This window comes from Mangifera indica, chromosome 16, assembly GCF_011075055.1.
Source record: "Mangifera indica cultivar Alphonso chromosome 16, CATAS_Mindica_2.1, whole genome shotgun sequence".
Classification (NCBI taxonomy): Eukaryota; Viridiplantae; Streptophyta; class Magnoliopsida; order Sapindales; family Anacardiaceae; genus Mangifera; species Mangifera indica.
Window position 1 is genome coordinate 546,343 of NC_058152.1, and position 26,278 is coordinate 572,620.

The 26,278-nt window shown below is 34.3% G+C and overlaps 4 protein-coding genes across 9 annotated transcripts; 2 read left to right on the forward strand and 2 right to left on the reverse strand.

Annotated features, from left to right (window-relative positions):
* Positions 1–773: 773 nt before the first annotated feature.
* On the forward strand, positions 774–6,026 carry LOC123198595 (NAC domain-containing protein 37-like). Of its 3 annotated transcripts, none has more exons than XM_044613307.1 (4): positions 774–870; positions 2,461–2,637; positions 3,465–3,736; positions 5,135–6,026. In XM_044613307.1, exons 2-4 carry the CDS (start codon positions 2,472–2,474, stop codon positions 5,600–5,602), a joined length of 906 nt encoding a protein of 301 aa, XP_044469242.1. In that variant the 5' UTR covers positions 774–870; positions 2,461–2,471; the 3' UTR covers positions 5,603–6,026. The 3 variants fall into 3 exon arrangements, with proteins under 3 accessions (XP_044469242.1, XP_044469241.1, XP_044469243.1); XM_044613306.1 differs by lacking the exon at positions 774–870 and adding an exon at positions 1,327–1,594; XM_044613308.1 differs by lacking the exon at positions 774–870 and adding an exon at positions 1,774–2,359.
* Positions 6,027–9,862: 3,836 nt separating this feature from the next.
* Positions 9,863–10,857, reverse strand: LOC123198522 (histone H1). The gene is made up of 2 exons (XM_044613205.1): positions 10,629–10,857; positions 9,863–10,538 (listed from the first exon to the last, which is right to left on the reverse strand). Exons 1-2 carry the CDS (start codon positions 10,767–10,769, stop codon positions 10,131–10,133), a joined length of 549 nt encoding a protein of 182 aa, XP_044469140.1. The 5' UTR covers positions 10,770–10,857; the 3' UTR covers positions 9,863–10,130.
* A 1,974-nt stretch (positions 10,858–12,831) lies between these two features.
* On the reverse strand, positions 12,832–20,012 carry LOC123198521 (nucleolin-like). Of its 4 annotated transcripts, none has more exons than XR_006498049.1 (12): positions 19,667–20,012; positions 18,268–19,289; positions 18,112–18,201; positions 17,572–18,036; positions 17,344–17,458; positions 17,093–17,257; positions 16,704–16,960; positions 16,465–16,558; positions 16,319–16,371; positions 16,162–16,239; positions 16,020–16,065; positions 12,832–13,558 (listed from the first exon to the last, which is right to left on the reverse strand). XR_006498049.1 is itself a non-coding variant. In XM_044613204.1 (11 exons), the coding sequence occupies exons 1-10, from the start codon at positions 19,884–19,886 to the stop codon at positions 16,177–16,179; spliced, it is 2,544 nt and encodes an 847-aa protein (XP_044469139.1). In that variant the 5' UTR covers positions 19,887–20,012; the 3' UTR covers positions 15,323–16,065; positions 16,162–16,176. The 4 variants fall into 4 exon arrangements, 1 of the variants encoding a protein (XP_044469139.1); XR_006498048.1 differs by lacking the exon at positions 12,832–13,558 and adding an exon at positions 14,882–15,154; XR_006498047.1 differs by lacking the exon at positions 12,832–13,558 and adding an exon at positions 15,323–15,799.
* Positions 20,013–22,077: 2,065 nt separating this feature from the next.
* LOC123198660 lies at positions 22,078–25,980 on the forward strand. Its single transcript, XM_044613397.1, has 6 exons — positions 22,078–22,271; positions 22,377–22,460; positions 22,559–22,643; positions 24,307–24,395; positions 25,088–25,199; positions 25,625–25,980. The coding sequence occupies exons 1-6, from the start codon at positions 22,245–22,247 to the stop codon at positions 25,822–25,824; spliced, it is 597 nt and encodes a 198-aa protein (XP_044469332.1). The 5' UTR covers positions 22,078–22,244; the 3' UTR covers positions 25,825–25,980.
* The last annotated feature ends 298 nt before the right edge of the window (positions 25,981–26,278 follow it).

Genomic DNA, 26,278 nt, shown 5'->3' on the forward strand with positions numbered 1-26,278 from the left:
GAAAGCTTGAAGGCAAAAAGTGATCAAAATATCGTGTTTTCTTCGCGATATTTCCTGAGAAGCGTAAATGTCGTTGTTTGATCGGGTTTAAAGATGGGTTAAAATCATTAAAATATAATAATAAAACAACAAAAAATAAAAATAAAAAATCATAAATACTTTAAAATTTAAAATTTTTCGGATATATTATTTTTATGTAATCAGTTCTCCGAAAAAATATTTTAATGCATATCATTTAAATAATTGATACAAATCATAAAATATAATATTATAAGATATATTCATATATTATATCAATTTTTAATATATCTTAGATAGATATAATTTTTCACTCATATTATACTATACAATATATATATATATATATATATATAGCATATTGTTGTATTTAATTTTTGTTTTTTTTTAAGGAAGCTTACTTTTATTTAAGTGGAATCATACCTTTTTTTAGTATATTCTAAATAAAGATTATTGCTCGTTTGTATTATACCATGTTTGAAATCTCTCTGTGTACTATACGACTCAGGCTACTTACTGGATGTTGTTGTAATGTCGTGTTTTACTATACGAGTAACAATGGTGAACGAAGGAGTTACGGTTAAGAGACATTATCTAATTCTCGCGAATGGTTTGGAGAAGAATGGAAAAAGTGAACGTGGAAGAAGCTAGGAAATGACGCGAGCAACTGGGGACAGCCATCAACCCATGCGCAATCGAGCGGTCCTTCCTCTGCGTTTTTATATTCTCTTCATCTCTCACTTGTTAATGGACTTTTCTTCTCTATTCTCTACTTACTACTTCCTTCTTTCTCTTCTTCTTTTGTCTCTAACGACTTAACACACCAGACTTCCTTCTGCTTTTCAGCTGCAGGTAACTAAGCTATGGACATTCATCATATATATATATATATATCTTATTATCATGTAGTTCCTTCCACCTCTTACAAAAGTGTACGGTGTTCAACGTGTATAAATGAATATGGGTTTCTTAGGATTTCAACTATATGAGGCTTTGGCTTGTTGTTGTTGTTGTTGTTGGGAATGAGAAGTATGATCAGACGCTGTCACCTTTACCAGCTTTCTTTTCGAATAATTTCTTCTCTCCACTCACTAAGTAGCACATCGCTTACCTATATTATTTCAATTTATGTCATAATCCTGTCTGGTTTTTGCATAATTTTGTTAAGTCAAAGAAGCTACCTAATGAAGACTGAAATTTGGTAAAATATTGTTATAAACCAAGCGGCAAGTCCCAACTTTCCCCTTCTCCTTCTTCTTCTATCTCTCTCTCTAAAGAAAATGCAAGTATTTACATCTTGACAAATCAGCCTCACCCAACCTTCTTGACCTCTCTTCAAAACACAAACCTTTTGACATGATAATCTTAGCTACCCAATTAGTGAAGAGTTTGGAGGTCGTTTTTACGATTTGACTCTTCAGAGAAAAGAGCCATATATAGCCCTAAATGGGCATTTTCTCAAAGTGATCTCTGAAAACAAAAAAGGTCAGATGTGCCATGGAAATTCTCGACAGACAGACAAAAGGGTCAGAGCCCGTTTCAACAACTAGACACAGGCTCTGCAGGAGACTTAAGAGTAGACCTTTTTTCTTTTCTTTTCTTTCCTTTTTGTCTTTTAATTTTCCCTGTTTGGCAGGCTTCCTCGCCTTGTCTCTTTCAAGAAACGCGTGCTAAATTGTGCTAGCGTCATCCATCCTCATCCTCTACATTCTACTATGCTAACTTTGTAACACGAGGTGTAAAGTAATAGTTTGAGTGGTAAAGAAAATAATTCTGGAGAGATTTCCTTTTAAGTAGAGGTCTTCTCATGTCTTCTAACTGGATTATCTACCCGCGTTCCTTGATTGCTATTCTTATAGTTGGTCACTGGTTGAGATGCCTAGATCTTTAGGCTTTTCCTAATAGATATCTTACGGGTCGAAGAACACATTGTATAAATAATAGCATTTGAGTGGAAACCCCGTTCTTGATGCATCATTCCTACCATTCACCAACAGAAGACAGCATCATTAGGCACAAACCTCAACTTGTCCGTTTCTTTAGACCTTCACAAAACACACTCTAATTAAGTTCCAAAACAAGCTCTCATCATTTGGTTTTCTTTTCCTTTTCCTTTTACCCTCTTCCTCTCTTTAATACATCCCTAGAAAAAAAAGAAACGATAGATCATTGTATGGTTTGTTGTAACACGCGCCATATTTTCATTCAGAGATGGAATGTTTGATTGTTGCTGGCCACCAAATGAGCTGATAATTATATCTGATAACACTTGTCACCTTTTATTTGGAAAATTCATTATTTCTTCCTTGAAGTTTTTAGCTTTTTGGGGCTCTGGTTCTGGGTTCTCTTCTCTCTTAATGACAATTCTCGTTTGTTATGATTTAAAGATGATGAAGTAAATGGTGGAAGTATTAATGTTAGTCTTGAATTTAATGCATGCAGCAGCAGCAGATATGATGGAGTCAATGGAGTCATTTGTCCCGCCAGGATTCCGTTTCCATCCGACGGATGAGGAGCTTGTTGGCTATTATCTCAGAAAGAAGATGGCATCCCAGAAGATCGATCTTGATGTTATCAGAGATATCGATCTCTATAGAATAGAGCCATGGGATCTCCAAGGTATTCTTCTTCTTCTTGCTTTGCTTTCACTTTTTACGGTTCTCATCTTACCATTAACGGGATCGGTTAAGTGGTTGAATAGTACGTTGGATGGTATATATTCACTTAGCATTAAAATGTAGTTATACTTTAATATTATGTATAAACAAATCTTAATAATTCGCATATATATAAGATATGTAATTGGATAATTTAATAAAAAAAAAAAGTAAACAAAGCAATCACCAAGCTATTTGTTTGTATTAGTATTCTATCATACACAATAAATCTTCAATAATACAATAGGATTCAGGTTAAAAAAAAATTTATAATAAAATGAATGGAAAGTTGGTGTTATTAGGTGGATTTACAAATATAAATCAATATAATTTTTGGAAAAAATGATGATGTAATAAAGATATATTTGATAAATTTTAGAATTTTAGAAATGTTTATGATATTTTTTAAGACGATGACATAATAATTAAATTTTTTATTATTTTATTATTAATAATTTTAAAATGGTGTATTATATGATATAATACAATAAGTGATATATAATATATAATAATATGTAAATTATTTACATATTATTATACTAGGATATATGAATAAGTTAATAAGATTTATTTATATATTCAGTATTATAGTTTACAACCTTGGTAATTAAATCTAGACTTGATCTTCGGGAGTTGTTTCCATAACATTAAGTCTTTAATGACTCTTTCTTTGGTCTAGTTAGCTTGATTTCAGGATTTACATTATCTTAGCATGACTTTATATATATTAATACGAGAAACCTCATAAAGTTGTACATATATGTATAAGTTTTGCATGATGTTGAACAGAGAGATGCCGGATCGGGTATGAAGAGCAGAACGAGTGGTACTTCTTTAGTCACAAGGATAAGAAGTACCCAACGGGGACAAGGACTAACAGGGCCACCATGGCAGGATTCTGGAAGGCAACCGGACGTGATAAGGCTGTCTACGATAAATCAAAACTCATCGGAATGAGGAAAACCCTTGTCTTCTACAAAGGGAGAGCCCCCAATGGACAGAAAACTGACTGGATAATGCATGAATACCGGCTTGAATCTGATGAGAATGGCCCTCCACAGGCAAGCATTATTCATAATCCTCCCCTCTCTCTCTCTCTCTCTTTTTCCGTTGAGATGTTACATTATTTAAACGACAAAATTCGTCTTCATGGTCTTCCACATGCTTAGTGCTAATTAATTATTAACAGTGTTTCTTGACCTAATTAGTGGATCTGTCTCTTTCATTTGTTTGTGTCAAATTAATTAGAGGGGGATTTGGAGTCCATTTCTGTCCGTTTTTGTATAAAAGTTGCATAGGAACTCTTTCTTTCCGGCAGTGGATCAAAATATTAAGTACGTCCTGCTTATCTTCTTGTAGCTTGCTATGAACTCACATAATAGGTTTTTGTTTTTAACTTAAAAGGAAAATAAAAGCCCTCCTTTTGCTTTTTGTACACATACCACGTCCCCATCATCAACATTACTTCATATCCTACCAATTAAGTTTTAACACCAATACAAATGTTAATGTATCATGTGATTAAGTAATATAGTAACATAAATGACATATCAATATTTGTATTCATATTTATAATTATTATTAATACATATATATACTATTATTCTCTTGATCATGTTTTCTTGAAAGATGAGCTCTCCTTTTTTAAGCGTAAATTTGATTCAAACCGAATCAAGTATGATGTTGACTCAAGCTTGGATTGAAGTTATAGTGTCAAACTTGAGCTCAAGTTTGAGCTTGTTCGAATAGATGCACAATGTATCACTGAAGGACTGTCATTAGAGTGAATATTAACGTTAAAAGGTAAACAATGTTATCGGTGAGATAATATTACCAAAAAGACAAACAAATTGATCTCGAGCTATTGACTTGGAGCTATAACTCGAAATTAACTTGTTCGAGTCTAGTCATGGATTCGATTTCTAGAATTCCCCTTTAATTTTTAACTTGAAATAAAAACAATGCCCCTTTTAGCTTTTTGTGCACATATCATTATTTGCAATGCCCTCCTCTTTATTAGTAATATTTCATACATTAATAATGAATATATATATATATATATATATGTATAAATGTTAATATTTTATATAATTGAGTGATTTTGAATTAGAGATTAAATAATATCTAATCACATAATAATATGTCAACGTTTACATCTATATTTGTATATATAATAGCATTTTGTATATGATTTCCACATAAAGGTGAGCTCCCTTTGTAAGGGTCAAAAAAGTTAATAGTAACTCTATAGCACTTTGGTAGCTTTCATCTAATTCCTTTGTCAAAAGCATGGTCTTTCTGTCTGTTCTCATTCACTTTGTCAGAAGCAAAATTCCAATTTTCTTCTTAGCTTGTATCTATCTATCAGTATCACACCAGAAAGAGAAACTCTGAGCTTCTCAAACTCTGTATAAAGTTCCTGTGTCTTATCTCACCAGCATCGTTTTAAGTTAATGCAGGAAGAAGGATGGGTCGTTTGCCGAGCCTTCAAGAAACGAACCAGTGGCCAAGCCAAGGGCCTGGAAGGGTGGGACTCGAGCTACTTCTACGATGAACCCAGTGGAGTCAGCTCAGTGGTTGATCCAGGTGAATACATATCAAGACAAACCCCAAGCTTTCTATCCCAGAATTTCATGTGCAAGCAGGAGGTAGAAGGGGACAGCTTAAGTAACTTCATCCAATCTGATCAATATTTACAGCTTCCTCAGCTGGAGAGCCCATCTCTGCCAATCTTAAAGAGGCCGAGTTCAATATCACTAACATCAGAAAATAAAAAAATGAAGAACGTGACTGATTGGAGGGCATTGGACAAGTTTGTTGCATCACAACTAAGTCAAGATCAAGAACGATTTGAAGGCCATGAACAGTCAAGCTTTGATGCAGAAACTAACGCTGATATTGCATTGCTGTTATTGCAAGAGTGGTAGAAGAAGGAAGGGGAACAAGAGAATTGAAGGTCATGAAGGGCGAGAGATGAAGAGGCTTTTATTGGTACTGTATTATAAATATTTGATGATATTATATACTGTAAAATTATGGTGGTGAATGAGTGAAAAAACTCTGCCTCTCTCTCTCCCTCTCTTTCGAGATCGAAATGCAGGTATTATTTTACATGAATGAATGGCATATTGGATAGCAAATAAGAAATGGGTCATGAAGGTCTACGTAGTTTCCATTAACAAAGCTAGAAGCTGCTACCTGCACTGCTCTAAACTAAGCTACACAGTGCGACAGGATTCATGTAACTTTGACTAGTTGGCTTGCTACTTAAGATTGAGGATTAATAAAAGTTTATGTAATAATTATGATCATTTCTAGTTTTAAAGGCTATAAATGTTTTCTAGTTTTGTATCTTTTTATTTTTTATTTTTTTTGCGAGGAATCGACTAAATGGAGTCTCATCATCAAATTGATAGATTTGAATGAGATTCTTACTTCAATACAGATATATCAGAAGGTGTTTAAATATGCATTTAAGTCTATTTATGGATGTGTGTAGTTGAACATGGATTGTCAAGATGTCTAATATTACATATCTTAACTAGTTGTTCGACCTATTATAAATTTATTATATGATATGTATTATATAATATCACTCGTATCGATGTTGTGACAATTTGTATATAATGATCGCTTAAAGTCTTAAGGTATTATTAACTTTAGATTTAATTGATTCCATAGTTTTTCTCTTAAAAAGACGTATTGTAGATATAGATAAAAAAAATAGTCTCAAACCTTAGTTTTGGGCAAGTATCATACCAAGCCGGTACAAGATTTCATCTCATACGAAGCAGGTATAGGAATGAGATGAATTTCGTATCAATCAAGAAAAACCTTAGATCTAATGACTTGACCTCACTTTTGCTCTTGGTTTATTGTTAATGGGTTTCGAACCTATACTCTCTCATTTGGACACCCTCAGTTTTATCACTCAAATCACCCTTAAAAGGGTTTGGATTATATTTCCTTTGAACGCAAATACAACCTTCCTGTATATTCCTAACAGCATCGAGATGCATGTGGGCTAGGCGTGGGCCATTGGATTGTCTAGCATGCGCTGTGCACGGTGGCTCCTGCTGCTGGGCATGCTTGTTTTTGGTATAGCCTTCACATTTTCTCTTGGCGCCACGCATCACTAACCTCACCTTTCTGCACAACTACAACCTGTATATTAACATATACAATTTTGCTTTTTGAATTTCACTGTGTGTGCCTAAATGATTATCTCATTCGCGAACAGCTTCTTTCGTTCACACTAGCTATCTTAATGTTATGGATATTCAATCGCATTTAACAATTGAACTACTGATAAATGCTGATTCTTAGTTTCAAAATGTAATCCAACACCCGAATTGATTGATCCACGTTCTGGTTCAAGTGAATACCAGTACCGGTAATATAATCAAGCTCGAAAAGGGTTGGTTTGAGCTTTGCTCGAAATTAGAATAATCAACTTAAATTTAAACTTGGTTCAATTGGTTAGTAAATAGTATCGATGGGTTATTTAAGAAGAAGAATTGTTTAATAAAGAGCGACCCGTTTCATTATTCATTCACCATTTTGGATGAATCGAAGAAAATGTGAACTCTAAGGTCAGAATAATTGCCTATCTATAAATTTAATCTAAAAATAGTTAATTGAAAATTTAGTCGGAATATTTGATATTAACCAATTAATTCAGTTTTTATTTATAGTTCTTTTCAAATAAAAAATTTGGTTAGATTAAAAAAAGATATTAAACTGATTTGATTAACCGGTATAGAACACCTATACCTTTCTTTCTCTATGTAAAAAAGTGGATGGACCTCCTGCCGACTCCAAAAAGGCGAAAATGTCATTCTCAGTTGAAGCAATCATCTTCCAAAACAAATGAAAGCAATAAAACTTTGTTGAAAGTCCAAAGGAAAAATGTATCTTCTCGTGATTGTTGCACTAGCAAGCTGTTTCATCTCAAGCATGGTGGGACTGTAAATCTAAGCTCATAGGCCAATGAAGAATGTCGACGTCAATTGCTGTCATGCTTGTACTGGGCGATCAGAAAGATGAACATGAATCTACTGCCATTTCAATCAGTTGACCAAACTGAGCCTTTCCTTTCGAATAATAACAATGATGCTCATCATGGCACGCAACAAAGCAACCAGCCCTTTCTTTATATCAATGAACTTTACATGCACAGATAAGGCCTGTGATGCAGAGTGGTGACTGGAATATTAAAAAAATGTAATACAAATTCAGAAAGTGTTGATCCAATCACATGATTCAATGGATAAACTTTTATCTTTTATAAAATGGATATGACATCTTGACAAAACATATATAACCTATAAACGATATGTTATTTGGATCGGTTTAAATCTTTTCTATCAATGATACTATTTATATAATCAATAATACTATTTATCCTATTAATACTTTTAAAGATATTTTTGATCAACTTAAATTATCATTTAAGATTTAAATTGAGCTTAAATCAGCTATACCCAGGTTCAGCTCGCCTTAAACTCTACGCTCTCTACCTCCACCCTACAAGAAGTAACACATAGTGAATCAGCATTCAAAGAATACAAATGTGGAATTCTAGCTATTGCCCTCATTATTAGTAAGCGAAAACAATATGACCAATTACAGTGTGGCATATTGTCAATGTGAAAGGGGAGTTCTAAGAGAAGCTATTATCATGATGTTGCACTGATATTTCTTTGCCGAATATTAATTGGTTAATTGCAAACGTTCGTCCAGATGTTGAATAAGATGGCCATGACTCCTCTCCACCATACCTAACTTGGGAATTGACTTGGTTGTCTGTCTTGGTTTAATGATTTTGTTGTTAAAAGAATTTGTCACTTTGCATTGTCATAACTTGGACATTTTTAAAGGCACATGTAGAGTTAGATTCGATATAAGTAAACCTGAGATCGTTAATATATTCATTTGCTTTGAAAATTTTTCTTTTTCTTCTCCTATGAACTCAATGTCACTTAAATAAATTAAACTCAATCTTAAAATGATCAATTTAAATTCGAATCGAACTCAAACAGACTTCTATTCTGGTAAGGCTTGAATCCACCACTGGATAGACAAATCTTTCTTCTTTTCACTGAAAGCCTGATTTTGAAGGCAGCCCTTATTATAGTTCATATATTAGCATTTTAGAGGGCCTAAAACCCGGACGGACAAGATGAGGAGGAGCCCAACAAGTGCAGCCCTATCCACAAAACCAAGCCCTACGCCTTACTAACAGCCTTATAATTTTCGATGATTCATGTCTTAATCTTTGATGACCTTTTTCTTCTTCTCCACTGCCTTTAGTGGCCTTTTCAACAAATTTATCACAAGCTTGAATTAGATTTTTTGAATTCAAACCAAGTTTAAACAAACCTGAACCGACTCTATCCAAGCTGTTGCAGGCAAAATCCACCCCTAAAATCATCTTAGTTTAATGGACTTTCAACATAAAACTAGTTGCACATTCAGGCTTCCTACATTTATGAGACAACCCATCTACAATTTTGCAAGAAATCCATCAATAGTTTTGGCTCCTATTTTTGTTATAGCTTCCTAATATTTTTTAATGCTTCCCAAAACAAATATACAGCAAAATATTCCAATCTATAAACTAATATAAATACGTTTTAATTATTAAAATAACCTTTTTTTTTGGGTCAAATTTTAAAAGGAAAACCTATCATTTTATCAACCTATGAAAACTAACCATGTGGCCTATCTAATATGATAAGTCTAAAGTCCGAATCCAAAGACAAAAGACCTTAGTTAAGATAGACGCGTTACCATTTACTCCTAATCAAATCAGAACATCCTATGAAATGACACAAAAGTATGCACTACATAAACATGCACATAATGAATGATCCACTACCCTACCCACCCCACCCACCAAGCCCACTGATCTCTGATGAGACACTTCCACCAAATATAGGATTCATTGATGAAGCGGGTTTTTCCATGCCAATTGATCCAAACTTATGTTTAACTAAAACCCAAATCAAGTTCGTAACATCCGTTCAAAATTCGATCAAACTAAATTAACATATAGTATCACCACTAAATCAAGATACCGTATCATAGATCAAAACAATAAATATCATCACAATAAATTATACCCATTAAGCAAACAAATCTATGTTGAATAATTCAAATCAAATCAAATGATGAACTCAAATGCATTATGGACTAAAAAGCTTATTATTAACTCAAAGTCGTATGTTACAATGGTATCTCATATTTCCCAAACTGTCCCACTCCACTCCTAGCTAATCTTTGAAACCACTAAGTTGCAGCAGGTTACAGAGACTTACTATGGAAATTCTCGAGAAGAGGACATAGAATCTACATTATTAACAAAGAAACCTACATAAAGGCAACTCTCACAACCAAAGATCGAACTACAATTTATACAATTTTTATACTAGTACGCTGCAGCTTTATGGGTCTCTAAGTAGCCTTTTTCCTGGCCTTCCTTGCAAGTGGAGTCCTTATGGACTTCAGTTGCTTAGGCTTCCCTGAGGAAGAAACCTTAGTTTTCTTCATGGAAGCCTTCACTGGAACCTCTGCTTTTTTCAGAGAAACTGCTGTTGCAGATCTTGTCTTCTCCATGATGATGATGGGAACTTTCTCCTTCACACGTGCCTTCCCCTTAGTAGCTACTCCTTCAGCCAGCATGTAAGACGCCCTGATCTTGATGAGCTTCCCCTTCGCAGCAGAGTTTTTCAACTGCACACCCAGCATCTTCTTGAAGTTCGCCGGAAGCACCGCCTGATGCTTTTCTTCTATATACTTGGCTATGGCGCGAGGACTAGATCCACTCTTATCCTTCAGAGCCAAAAGAGCCTCCTTTATCATCTGCCCAGTTGAAAAGTACCAAACCCAGTTCAAAATTTTACACAAAAAACTCTATTTAGACGAAGATCATGATCAATAACATGAACAAACCTCAAAGTAAGGAGGATGAGGAGCAGTTTTTGGTTTCTTCTCTCTAGGAGTCTCGGGCGGCTTCTCCTTGGGAGGCTTAGGCTTCCTCTCCCGAGTAACCATCTTCTCCGGCGGGTTAGTTTCCACTTCTTCAGCCGTCATGAAAGCTAAACAGATTCTTCTTCACTCTTCATCCTATCATGAAGTGGTTTTCTTGGATTTATAGCAGAGAACGATCCGCGTGAAGTGGTTTGATTGGTTCTTAAAATCTCGGGAGTGTTCGGCTTTGCAAGGAAGTATCTAGAACGTACACGTGGGGGCCAATATAACCATTGCTTTAATGTGTTTTCGTTTAGCATAACACATGATGGAACATTGTTTTGGGGCAGGCTTTGGTTCTCTTCTGTCCATTGTGTGCTTTCTTGTTGGAGTTGAGGATTCAAATTCTTGAGTTAGGATTAGGGTTTTGACATAAAATTTAGGTAGGATGGAAGCTAAGAAAGTGTCCATGGTAAGGAGAGCAATATGGAGTAAAATTAAGTTTGGATTTTACTTGAATTGAGTCCAAACAAAAAATGAATTGAATTTGACTTAAATCTATAATATGTAACTCAAACTCAAATTTGTTCAAACTAATACATAATATTATCAAAATATTATCGATAAAATAAATAGTATTATCAATAGAATAAATAATACTATCAAAGGGTCAATCAAACTAAACTCAAACTAAAATGATAAAATGAAACTCCCACTCTAATTATACTCGTTTGAGCCGAACATGAATATAAACCTAAGTTAACTTGATTCAAATCCGAGCATTTAGTAGATAATCCTATCATGTAAGTGCCAATTTCTCCTTTGTTCTTCGCAAATTTGCTTCAGTAATGTAGAAGTACAGAGAAAGAAAAAAAAAAACCTTTGAGAAAATTACTACCAATGGTTTCAATGACAGGATAATGCTGCATAAGCTTTCCTTCAACGACACCAATAATCATCATAGTCCTCCACATCCTCAAAGCACTATTTTAAAAACTAAATTGGATCAATTGAGAATTAATATAAATCCACCCTGAGCTATGACTAAAAGTTGTCTTAACCATTAGATCAAATTGACTTAAGATTGAACTAAGTGACTAATATTAAATTACGATTCAATGGTTGAATCAAATTGTTCTAATTATTATCTTAAAATCATATTGATATAAAGGACAATTATATCATGTCCCAGGTTAAAGATTCTAGACATGATAATCGAGTTGATTTAAGTTAAATTTCAACCAATTTGCCTGCAAGTTAACATAATCCTAGGTTGTCAGAACATAATGGACATAAGATAAAACCTCCACTGTAGTCTAATGTACTTACAAGATGAGTACTATTTGTATTAGATATTGTTGTCGGACTTATCATCATCATATAATTGAGTTGTTATACGATATTACCTACCCAGCAAGATATTTATCTAACATTCTTATTCAAAGATTTGAGTCATCTCAATCAACAATCAACCACGAGATCATAGTTAAAAAATACAAGTAGATATTTCAACTCAAGGTCGGGATCCAAAATCTTGCATGAGGGTTTTCTTACTTTTCATCCATGACCACAATGGGGTAGTTATCTTCACCTTTTCAATCGAAATACTTCCAAGTCCTTAAAATCAATCATTACTTGAATTAAGAATCCCTTGCTCATTCTAATTTGAATGTCACTTCTCCTTATCAATTCTATAAGTATAAAAGACTATCTAAGAGAGAATCATCATGAAAAAAAGAGATCACTAGAGCAGATATCATTAATTATATCCATTCTCTACCCATTCTCTACATAATACATATATGCTAATAGCTACATTATAGACATAAACATTCTAATCATCGGACCGAATCACGTTAAAAATCTCATGCCTTATTCTCTAAAGTATATGTTTTGTTCATCTGCATTCACATCGCACAATAGTAGACACCAAAGTCTACTCAAAATCTAATCGTTGCTATCATAATTTAACTAAGACAAGATTCTGAATTGCATACATCAGGTAATGATGAAAAATCACATCAAAGTGAGTGATTTAATTGTTAATTTTATTTATAATTCAAAATTATTTGATCAAATAATGACAACATAAAGTATTATTGAATGAAAAAGTAGTGAAAATGAGATGGAATCAAAATCCTAAGAAGGACAGAATACAGACGATTGGAATTTGTTCTCCCAAGCATATGTTTGAGTTATATTCGCTATCCGATAATTAAAACACTATATTACAAGCATGTTTGGAAGAGAATATTATCACATTATACAACTGCAAAGATAAAAAGAATACCAGTAATTCCGCTTCTTTCACTCTCCCTTTTCTTTACTCTTTCACCACTTAGAAATAATGAATCTAAAATTCCCTTCAAAGCAAAAAGGTTGCAGCCACACCGAACCATTGCAAGAGGGACATGAAATTCAAGTTGATCTAATTTGGAATTACATCAAACGGTACCTCCTAAATAAGAGTACTTTACAGAAAACAGAATGAAACATATGTTCTATACTGTTAGTGACCTGCAAAACCAACTCCAACTCACCAATATTCACAAACACAGACAGATCAGTTCTTCTGGAAACAGACCGAAACCAATATTATTTACCAGTAATCCAGTCAATACACTCCATGAGACACTCAAGCAACAAACTGGCACAAAGAAAAAAGTCATCTGGCAAATTAATGGAGCCAGTCCCTCCCAGGCCTTAGCCTCCTACTTCCCTAAATCCTTCCCCTTTTCTTTCCACACACCACACTACTTACTTCCCTACCTCAATCAACCTGGACATACTCCTTTAGCCTGTCCTTGCCTTCCACGTGGTCTCCAGCAGTAATTAATTTTCTCACCTCACCCAGTCAGTATTCCCAACTGGCATCCCTATGCTTACGCGCATAGACCTGCTTACAGAGAGGTCTAACATATACAAAGTTAAAAATTATTTTGATTCATATCACAAGTCACATTTTCCAATGGAAATTGGAGACAAATATGATTAACATGGGGGGAAACAAACAATATTCCCTTGAACTCTAAGGATGAAATCAAGAGATATGAAGGAGATGGAAAAGGGAAGTGGTTTATGAAATATAAAAAGCTCTAAGATCCATTGTCAATTCTGTAATGAATCTCAAACTCTATGCCCTAGCTAGAACCCAAAAATGGATTTGCAAAATATATAATGAAACAACACTGCAGAATAACAAACTTAAATCATAGAGCAAACATGGTGCACCTTGAATATACAAAGCAAATTTAGAACCAGTACAGCTACTGTTGGCATATAAACAACTATGGGAGACATTGAGACTGAATTTTAACACAGTATTGAAAAAATTACAGAAAATCTAAATGCAACTTCTAGCACAACATGTTGCTTCCGTCAATCTGGCAGGCAAAAGAAGTGTGATGGAATTATCATTCTAGATAATCCCAAATATGCAACTATCATCCATTGTGGCCACAACTCATAAATCAAGAGATGTAATTATATATATTTATCATCCATGCACATTTTAGAAACATGGCAATCAATCATTATGCCCTTGTTCAACCAAGCCAAATATATGTGCAATGATTATTATTTATCTTTGTTGTATCAAGATTTCTCCTAAATCATATTTTAGACTTAGTTATCCAATTAGAACACCAGAATTTGAATGCCTTAAGAATAACAAATTATTCAACATAACAGACAAGAGAACAGAAGCTGTACCTGACACAAACCAATAAAATGATCAGAAATAAAAAAAAAAAAACTATTATTTACATGATATGCCAATCCCAATGCACAAATGAAATGAGGAGACACTTTCTAGTACCAACCAATGTAATCATTAGGTAACAAAAAGAGAGACAACTCTCCAGGTTCTTTCTAATCAAACAAAACTAATGCTTACTCTCAAAAGACCGTATTTAATACACCAAACTTGCAGAGTATAGTAGCTTAAGATGTATAAGTTCCCCTTTCCATCACACTTCAAGATATTTCTTCACTGGGAAAGAAACAGGATTTATATCATAATCCATTTTTTATAAAATAAAAGCAACTAGAGCGTCACTTCCATGGCAAAACATATTCAACCCAAAGCTAAAACCTTGACCTCAATAATCAATACTACATTGGATGAATTAGAATAGCAAAATATATCCTCCATTAATAGCCAGACTTACTTTCCAAATGCAATCCTCAATTTATACTATATGGAATTCAAAGACCTTTGCAACCACCAACCACACTTGCAAACTCAACCATCTAATTCAGGGAGAAATATATATCACTATCAAGCTATGTTTACAAGTTGTCACATCTCACATGAATTGTGATTGATGTAAAATTAATAAATAAAAATATTTAATTGCAATTTGAATAAGAAAGCAAATGACCGTAGTAAAAGCTATCACCAAACTCTACAAGTCCCCTTACCAAGAAATCACAATCAATATTTGATTTCAAATTCCAATCCAAAAGTTTCATGTTGCCCATAGAAAAGAATATCATCAAGATCTCTCCTGAAATATGAATAAAATTTTATTACTGAAGCACCAAATGCCATAATTCACCTTGCACTCCACCAAAAAAAGGATCAAAATAATATGATTTGGCAAGTCTCAATTTTATTTGGGGCAGCACATTTCAAATAAAAATCACAATTCCCGATAAGCTTTTAGGCAGATGAATTTGTGAACAGTGGCATAATGTTGCAAAAAAAAAAGCCACAAACTTATTATAATTAATTATTAAAAGGATGACATGACCTTTAACACTACAATATCCGCTCAAGTAACCACAAAAATTGATTAAACACATCTTCCATCCATAAAACATTGGATCAGTAGGCAGGGCTCAGATTTCATTAATCCTACAGAAGGTCTACACTTTTTCATTTCTCTACAAAAACTTTAGAAACATCTGTGCAAGGCCTCCATCAGCATTCAAAGTTTAAACCATCCTCAGCACTTGTAAGAATATAAGAAGAACCTTAACTTGAACTCTCCACTTCCAGAAAGAGTCACCCAGTCTATTTCCTTTCAAAAGATTCAACATTAAGCATCACTATGTGAGCTAGATCCATTATGTAGACCATGAAATATAAGGAAATTGATACTGCCCTTTACCACAACCAACCATAGAAAAAATCCACAAGCACTTCACACCTAGAGCAGAAAGAACAGACATCTACTAAGTCTCCACAATATAGGAATATTATAAGCTTCTTAATTCAGATCCTTCAGAGACGTAACCTAACTATACAAATTAAAACTCAAGATCTTCTACCAATAACTGAGAACAAGAAAGAGAAGTACAGGGGATGGAAGGCAAAGAGAAAAGCAGAATGAAGATACTAAAAAAAAGTATAAAAAACGAGACTGCAACCATATATTTTAGCAGCAAGCCCAGCAACCAGCATTTGCAAGCCAACCTAGACAAAATTGTACAAGAAAGGTTGAACATTATAATATGACAGCGTTCACTATAAAATCTGAGAAACTAAAATTTTCAAGGAGTCCAGCATTACCCAAGGTTCTTGAGTCTAGTAGTAATAACCACCTCCATATGAGTGATCATCCCCATAATAAGGTGGATATGCACCATACTGTAAACAAAAAAGGGTTCAAGAAAATCATGAAAAGGCTATTTATATAACACACACATATTAAAGACTGTGAGCTTACATCAGAAACATAATAATCATCCGAGTAGAGACCACTGCCAGCTCCATAATCATCTACAGAATACCAAAGCAATACAAGCAATATTATAATTCATTAATCATTAAGCCCACCTAAAGAAATCAATGTTGCTCATAAGGAGTACATACCATGGTAATAATTTCCACGAAGTGAAACTGCAGGATCATTATAGTCCAGCCGTCGGCGGAGTCTACTTGATCCCATATAATCAGGATCATGGTCCTAGAGCAGGAAACAAATTTCACATAATAGGGAACACCAGGAGGGTGAATGCAGGAAACAGGAACAAAATTTAAGGAGATAAAAATTCAGTAACATACCAGAAAGTTCGGAAGAAGAAATAAAAAGAAAAGAAGAAGAAACTCACTACTGCATAAAATGGTCTCTTCACACCATGTGCACAGTCATCATAATTATAAGGGTCAATAACATGTCTTTCAATATAACGTCTATCAAAATCTTCATCTGGAGAAAATGGTTGCCTCCTATAGGAAAAATGATCCCCATGTCCTCTATCGGGGACATCAAGCCAATGCCTACTGGAATTAGGCCTTGATGGGCCAGCTGCTGCCATTGCTCTACCAGATGTATAATGACCACCTCTGAAAGAACCCCTTCTTCCTCCTGCTTTTGAGCAAGTGATGTAAATCAAATAAATTAAACACAAGCATATTTTGTGTTACACATCAAGATGCCTCTGTGCATGCATGTGAACGTAAGAACACACACAGGGAAAGAGAGAGAGCAAGAGATAACCTCGTCCCATAAATGGCCTCCCACGAAATTCTGTGTATCGGTTATCAAGGCCATAGTCATTGGGACCTATTCTACGAAATTGTCCGCGTCCACGTTGATAGAAACCCCTGCCCCGTTGGAAATTCACCCGGTTGAAGTGATGTCCACCCTGACCAAAACTTCTTCCTACAAGCCGAAAAGATGCCACATCAAAGGGGAAATAATATGCATATGAATATCCAGAGCTTAATTCTATAAAGATAATAGATTACCATATCTGGAAACGGCTCCACTGCCACCATGACCAATTCGATATCCACCACACATTCCACCCTTCACTGCTTGAGTTTTTGGCATGGGATTTGACAGCCTTGCTTTCAGTTTTACCTGGGAGCACATGAAAACACAATGCAATCAGTTATATTCCATCTTCAGTAAATATAAAGACAATGCATATATATTAAACCTAAACACATCCAGTATTGAACTAAGAGCTTCACCAGGGAGTTGCCATCAACCACTTCTTTATTATTTATGCCATTGATGCAAGTAACAGCAGCTTCATGGGTTGAGAAATCAACAAAACCATAATCTTTCCTTTTAGCGGTCGACATATTCCGGGCCAGGACAATGCGTACAATCTCCCCAAACCCTTGTATCTGCCCCTTAACTTGGTCTTCATTCCAGTGAGGAGGAACCCCATCAAGAAATACTGTCTTCACCTGAGCCATTATTATCGGATCAGGTTCCCTCAAAGGTTCAGCAAAAGCAACTTTGACAGTTCTCTCAGGGTGGCCAAACACAACATCAGGCTTCTGAAGCCTCTTATATGCAGCCATGGCATCAACATGACAAGAAAACTCAACAAATGCAAAACCACGACTCAACCCCTCATGCTGAGCATCTGAAACAAGAGTAACGTTCTCAACACCTTCAACACCATACTCTTTCAACTTTTGTTTAATCTGCCAACCCACATAAACATCAAGGATGAGCTATCAAACTTGACAACTATCAAATAAAACAAGCTAGACACTTACAGCCTCCTTGGTCCAAGTATTGCAGATATTTCCCACGAACAACGTATCGTTGTCCTCACTTGGTGCAGTCCCACATCGCTTTCCACAAATCTGTTGAGAAAAAATTAGCACAGAACTTATAAGCCAATAAAACAGAAAAAATAAACAGATCAATACCACAGGGTTTTTCATCTCAGACAAAGCCCGCTGTGCATGCAGCTTGTTTGCAAACTTCACAAATGCATAACCCTTATTCTTATTTGTTGCAAAATTCTTGTGTAACCGAACTTCAGCTATTTCTCCAATCCTCTCAAAAACCTTCCTCACATCCTCCTCCGTAGCATCACGATCTAAACCACCAACAAATATCTCATGCTCCTTCTTAATCCTACGGTCTCTTGCAATTGCTTTCAATTCCCTGTTTTCATCCTCCAGTGTCTCAGCTTCTTCAGCAGGCTCCTCTATATCATCCTCTGCAATCTCTTCCTCCTCATGATCTCCATAGTCTACTTGATCACCGTAGTCTTCAAACATCTCATAACCACCATACTCATCCTGTTCAGGTTCAGCATCTTCTACCAGCAGCTTGGCTTTCACGTTTTCATCCTTGTCAATAAGCCCAATCTTGGGCTCCTGACTGTCATCGAGAGTTTCTATTTCATCATCCTCCTCCAGGTCCTCCTCCACATCCTCTAGTTTATTTTGAATGCTCACTTTTTCCCTAACATTGGATTTTGCAAGCCCCAGAGCAACTGGATCTTTTTGCTTCACAAAATCCCCTTGCTGTTCATTGTTGTAAAAGCTGAGTTTTTTATTTTCATTAAATTTTGCAAACTCCCTAACAAGTTCTTTTTTCTTCACAGAATCCCCAACATGCTTACTAGCATCTTCTTCCACTGATGTTTTTACCTGCTTAACTGATTCCTCATCATCTTTGGCTGCAGTTCCCTCCTCTTGTGAGCCTTCTATGACATTTGCAACAGCAGGTTCTTCCACTTCCACTATGTTTTCTTCCTGCTTTATAGGTTCTCCAATGTTTTCAACACTAAATTCTTCTGTTCTTGCCTTCACAGCTTGCTGAGAATCCTGGGTTTTAGTCTTCACTAGCTTCTTCTTTGCTCCTGGCCTAGTGCCTGGAACGGCTGCTTTTTTCACTAGGTTCATTGTGGCAGTTTCAGCTAATGCTGTCACTTCATCAACTAACAATCAATTCAAAGTTGTTAAAATTGATTGACAAATGACAAACTTACATGTCAAGACAGACTAAAAAAAATAAAATTCCACCAATATTGAGAACAATATCGCCGAAAATAGAATCATCCGTCATAAATTTTTCAACAGCAAGGTAAAATGACCACATAACTAAAAATAATATGAGTCATCACTTGATTTCTAACCCACAAGTCTCTATTTACATGATGCCTCATATCTACAGAGAAAAGCTGATTCAGTCGACGAGTTTGAACTTTAAATTATTAAGAATCCCTTTATTCCAACTTTTAGTTCATATTAGCTCTCTTCTAAAACTAACGAAAACAAATAACCATAACTGTAAGAATTCATAGTTAAATTATACCCGGCAATTTATCAGACTTGGAATCAGAACTCGTAGTATGTTGTGGAGGTGTCGTGTCGTTGGCCTTTGCTTTGCCGACAGAACCGCGCTTTGTTTCCACGATTTTAGATGTCAGAGATTCCGATGAGGTTGGAGAATGAACTTTACCAACAGCTTTCCTCACCGGCAGCGTCTTCCTGGTGACCGTTGATTTCGCAGGGTCAGCATTTCGGGTTCTCATCAATTAACCCTAGATAGCAGCGCAATACGGTAAAACCACAGGAGAGGTCAACCGAATTTTGATCGATTTAATTTCTTTTTCTGGCCTAAGTCACATCGCAAGGTGTTTAGGGGATACGTGCGGTGGAAATGGAATCACAAATGGGTTTAGGGAATATTGTTCAAATATAAGGGGTCAAAAAATGTCTATCGGAGTCAATGAAAATTTTAGGGTTTTGTTGATTTTTCACATTGACCTACGGAGGGGGTTGAGTCAGGTCTATCAATAGTCAAACTGATAAATTATTCAGATCTGATATTGTGAATCAACGAAAGAATATGGAGATTTTAAAGATATTATATATATTATATCATGATTTTTGTATGTGGATTTGATATTGTCATAGTAAATAGCCAATCTAGATCTATTCATGGTCTAATTGATAAACTGTTTAAGAGTAATATTATATCTTTAATTTTGTTTTGAGGCTCAAGGATTATTTTTTACCTAAAATATGTTGTTATCTCAAGTTTTTCTCTGTTAATTTTAAAAATCATATTTACCCACTTATAGACAGTTAAAATTAACGAAACTCTAACGATTTAAAATTTTATCTTTTTTCCCCTCAAACCCTTAAAACTAACTATTTTCTCTCTAAGTCAAGTTTAAAAAAATAACATTCTCCCTTTAGTATTTAGTTTTTAAATGCCAATCTGACACCATCGTTGATGATGAAGCTTCTTTGACGTATCATCATGCTCCGACAATTTCCCTCCCCTTCTTTGGAACATCGACTGACTCAACTCTAGTCTAGAAAGATGAAGTAAAGTAGCCATTCTAAATCTATTCATGGTCTAATTGATAAACCGTTTAAGAGTAATATTATATCTTTAATTTTGTTTTGAGGCTCAAGGATTATTTTTCATTCAAAATATATTGTTATCTTAAGTTTTTATATATTAATTTTAAAAATCTTATTTATCTATTTATGAATAGTTAAAATTAACGAAACTTTAACAATTTTAAATTTTATCTTTTTTTCTCTCAAACCTTAAAAACTAATCATTTCCTTTTTAGGTCAAGTTTAAAAAAATAACATTCCCCTCTTAAGATTTTGTTTTCAATCCCTGGTGCCAATCCGACACCATCGTCAATAACGAAGTTTCTCCGATGCATCACCATGCTTCGACGATCTCTCTCCCCTTCTTTAGAACATCGACTGACTCGAATCTAGCCTAGAAAGACGAAAACGATCATTTTTGTCTTTCTAGGCCAGATTCAAATCGATCGACATTCCAAATGAGAGAAGAGACTGCTAGAGCATGGTGATGCGTCAGGAAAGTTTCATTGTCGGTGATGACATCAGATTTGATACTGGGGATTGAAGACTAAATCCTAGGGGAGGAATACAATTTTTTAAAACTTGGCCTAAAGAGAAATGATTAGTTTTTACAGTTTTAGGGAAAAAATAAAATAAAATATTAATTTATTTTTAATATTACAGATAAAATATCGATTTTACTTTTGAAACAGTTAATTTTAACTATTTATGAGTGGATAAATGAGATTTTTAAAATTAAAAAGAGAAAACTTGAGATAATAACATACTTTGGGTGGGAATAAATCCTTTAGCCTTGTTTTGATGATAAAGTTATATAGTCACAAATAAAACTTTGGGTGTTAACAAAGTAGTAGTGAAAAATAGGGAGTTAAAGTGATATCTGTGTGATTAATGAAAATTATAAGGGTTTTATGAACATTTTACATATTTTGATTTTATTGTTTCTATTTTGATTCAACATTGATCCAATAAAATAATCCATTTGAATTTATTAATATTGATCTCATCATTTTTAATATTAATTTTATTATTGATTCATTTATAACATTAATCTAATCATTTTTAACATTCACCACATCTTTTTTAAAATGTTAATTTATCTTTTAATTTATTTCTAAATTAGGTATTTACTAGTAAAATTTTGCAGTTAAACCACAATTCATAACCATTGGATTATCACTTGGAGTAATTGCTACTGATAGATCTTAGTCAGATTGGTTAAATCGACCGATTCGATATAGATTTTAAAACAAATGTGAAATTTTTTCAAAGAATGCCCTACCCTATTTACCTCGTCCAACAGCCACTGGGGATTTTAAAACGACATCGTACTAAATAACCATTATGGGTACATAGGTCACAACGAAAACCCGACCTGTGTAATTACCGAACTTCAAATCTGTTCGAGTAGAGATCCAAAGCACTGTCGGTCTCAGAGATTCGCTTTCCTATCTTCCTTCCATCAATGCTTGTAAGTGATGAAATTGGCGATTTCGATTTCATAAATTAGCTTCAACTTTGAAGTTGAGTTCAGAAAGATGGGCGCCTCCGAATCAACATTACCGGTAACTCTTTAAGTGCATTTCAAGCTTTTTTTTTTTTTTTTCACATATTCCTGTTGAATTCCCTTCTTAATTTGAACATTTACGTAATTTTTTCTAATCCTGAAGAGACCAGTTGATCAGATCACCACCGTCTCCCAAAGATCAGAAAGCGTCGATCCCATTTTGGAGAAACTGAAAGCCCTAAGAATTGTGAGCCTTCTATTTTATTTTTATTTTTTTCGTTGTGGAGGAGTTTGTATTAATTGGGTTTTTTTTTTTTTTTTAATTTTAATATTTTGCCTCTATAGACAACGCCGATATTGACAACACCACCAACGGAGGGTAGCTTGACTGACATTTTAGTGAGAAAACAATCTTCTTCTTCAACTTCAGGTAGGTTAGTTATAGTGGTTTGAAGATTGCTTCTATTTGTTTCCATGAGTTGAATTCTGGTTTTTGAGATTTGGATTTTGTTCTAAAATTGCTATTAAAGGTACCAAGGTACAAAAAATCAAATTCTGAGGATTCGGTTAAGCAGGATGGATGATTAATGATTATTATATGGTTTTGCAAGCAAAGCTTATTATATCAATAAAACAGCATGAGGGCAATGCTTTCAACAAGAAATATGTTGAGTTAGAGAGTATTAATTAAGATTACATATTGAACTGCCTCATATGAATATACTTTTCAGTTAGAGAGTATTAATATACTTTTCATTTAAAATTATTTACTTACTATATTGATTGAGAATCAATTTTTATGATTTATGGAACATTCTGGTGCTTCTCCCTGTGAAACTCCTTCTCGTCACATCCATATGTTTTCTGTCTATAATTTCTACGTTTTAGTTGTACATGATTTTTATGACAAGTTAAAAGGTTAGTTTCACCATAGAAGTTGATATTATAAAATCTGCATTGCAGATTGGAACAATGAATCGTTCCCTAACATGCTTTCTGTTACCCACCACGAGCAACATAATTTCCCGATCTTCTTCTTTTGTGGAAGTTTTGTTTGCTTGTTTTCTTCTGAAACAAAATAAATAAAAATTCTTTTTTGAGTGTAGGTCGCCTTTTATGCACTATAAATGATTACTAGATAATATCTTCATCTTGTAATTTTTTAGTTCACAGACATGAACAAATCAAGGATGTGTTACATCTTGCTGGAATTTTCCTTCTGTTATTATGATTATGGATATAGTGAATAGATTTCAATTGGGAAAAGCCTTTTGGTCTAGTAGTCTATTAGAGTTGTACTCAAGTTAAAAAAATTTAAAGGAGAGTGAACGTGGTTCATAATGAGTGGGTGTTAGCGGATAAAATAAAGATTAATAGTTTTTTTTGTTCTCCTTTTTGAGTCTAATACTATTCACAGTAATGTGATAAGAGGTGGCTAATTTTGTAATGCATGTGTTTATGACATGGAAGAGTACAATTAGTCTAAGACTACTTTAGTAATTTTTTCATGGAAAATTGCACCCGTTTACCATTATTCACTGAGACTAATGCAAATTAACCCACACATGAGACTCTCCAAATTGACCACCCCCATTAATATATTTAGAAGTATACCCTTGTATATATAATTTGCTTCCTAACTTGTAAAAAAATAAGAAGAAATTTATATATATATATATATATGTTGGTACAATTATACCCCATTAATTGTGGGTTTGCTTGTTGATGGTTAGATATAAATATTGGTTTTTTTCATATGCTTAATGTTTCTGGTCTTTCTTCCCTTTCTAGTTCTTGTGGATATAAGATATCCCCCTTCCCTCTTGCATGTTCAGTTCGTCTCACTCTCACTCTCTCTCTCTCTCTCTCTCTATCTATCTATATATATATATATTATGATTTTTCTGCCATATCTTCTCATTCCTATTCTATCTATAGTTTTGTTCCTCTGCTTCTCCATCTATTTGTGGTAAAATAAGCATCTTTGTTGTGTCAAGTTATTTTTTTACAAAGCTGCTCATCAATTTATAAACTTTTAACTATCTGGTTCATGGAGCTAATCTTTGCCATTGCTTTATCCATGGTCAATGAAGCTACGGTGAATCCTAAGGTGTTGTTGGAGCTTTTCTCAATGTATCGTGATTGGCAGGAGGAGAAGGTTCAACAAATTAGCAAGAGACAGGTTTGTGTAATTGTGTTGCTGATGATAAATTTGAGGAGTTAGATAAGAATCCATTAATAATTTAATATGGACTTACCAAAATAATAATAATAATAATAATTTAATATGGACTTAGATATCCCAAAGGCATAAGATGGATCAGATGGTGTGGATGCCCATGAATCCAAAATCTGATCTTTATATTTCTAGATCAGGGAATTGGATTAAGATTCTAGTTCAAATTTACTCTGGGATATAGACCTGGCCCGAAGATATTAAATTTGCTATCATGTTTAATTGATCGTCAAAGACAAAAGTCAAATATGCATCGGATGCTTGTTGAACTGGATCAGTTTTCAGACCTGTGGTTTGTCATGAAGTTTCTGGATGGATTCAAATGCATAACTGATGTTTTATTGACTGTAAAATGTTAGCTATTATATCATTGTTTTACATATGATGATGGACTAGTTTTGAACTGGGTGGTGGACCTTGGTGGAATTGTCAACTTTTTATAAGAATATTTACTCATAAACTGAAAAGTTCTGATGGTTTGCCCTTGACTTTAAAGTTATGTTCAACTTTGGAGTCAGGGCTGTAAATTGGTTAACATCCTACTCAAACTAGAAATAATTAATCTATATAGTAGCTAAAAAAATTAGGAATTCTATGTTGCAAACAATATAACTGTGTAAAAAGAAAAATCATTGCAGGGAGAGGTGGAAAACAAGATAGAAGTTGCAGATGCTTTGGCAATCAAACTTCTTCAACGATTTAATTATTCAGTGTCGGCAATGAAGGCAACTTCACAGCATTTATCAGGAGGTAATTGTTCGGTGTCAGAATGCTTATACTGTAAAATTATTGGGCTGTCGAATTGCAATTATTGCTAAATCTGCATTTTATCAACTCAATTCTATTAATGCAATTTGCTGGTTTACATTATAATAAAAAGTAAAAGAAAATTTTATCAGAATCTGTTTGCTCAAGACTGTGAAGTGAAAATGTGGACTAGCATTTGTGGTAGAGCTTACACCATAAACTGTCTGGACATATCAACTAGGACTACAACTTGCAAATAGGGGTGGATTATAGCCAAGCTGAGTCAAAACTTGTCAAACTCAAGCCGAGCTTGAACTTGAGCAAGCCCAAGCTCTAGAGTGACTTGGTTTAAATCCAGCCTTATTTGCAAATTCTTTGATGAACTGTATTAACTATTAAGTTTTTAATAAATTGGAAAATCCATGCAGTTCATTCGTTGCAAGTGGAACTTGGGGAGCTAAAAGGAAGGTTGACTGAAGTTATGAGTAACTGTGATGCACTGTGCAAGAGAATTGCTGCTGAGGGACCAGAATCACTCCAGGCATCTATAAAGCCCTTTGGATTGTCTACTGGATCAGAGGTTAGCTGTACCTCATCGTCCTTGCAAAAGGATTCTGAGTGTAAGTAGTCCTCTACAGAAGCCTAGTTAGACTAACCTTTTTTTTTTTTGTGTATAATTTTCCTTTTTGTTGGGATTTACATACCCAATAAGGAGTCTAACCTGTATCTTGACGAACACTTGGATGAGCAAGTCTGATTGAATCAACAAAACATTCTTTTTGAACTCATATTTGCAGTTCATCACTTGTGATTAAAAAATCATTGAAGAAATTATAGAAAGAAAAATTTTCCTATTTCATATCCACAGAGAGAATAGTGTCCAGTGTCATACATTCAGTCAGATCTAACTAGGGTTGAATTTGATCTAGTTTGAGTCCATATAAAACTTAATTCAAGATTGACTCGAATTTAAAAGAGTTAGTTCAAAATCAATAATTTGAGTCTCGAACTCAGTTAAAAAATAATTTAACTTTATATTTAATTTAAACCGGTTTGAACTCAAATGTTCAAATCGATTCGAA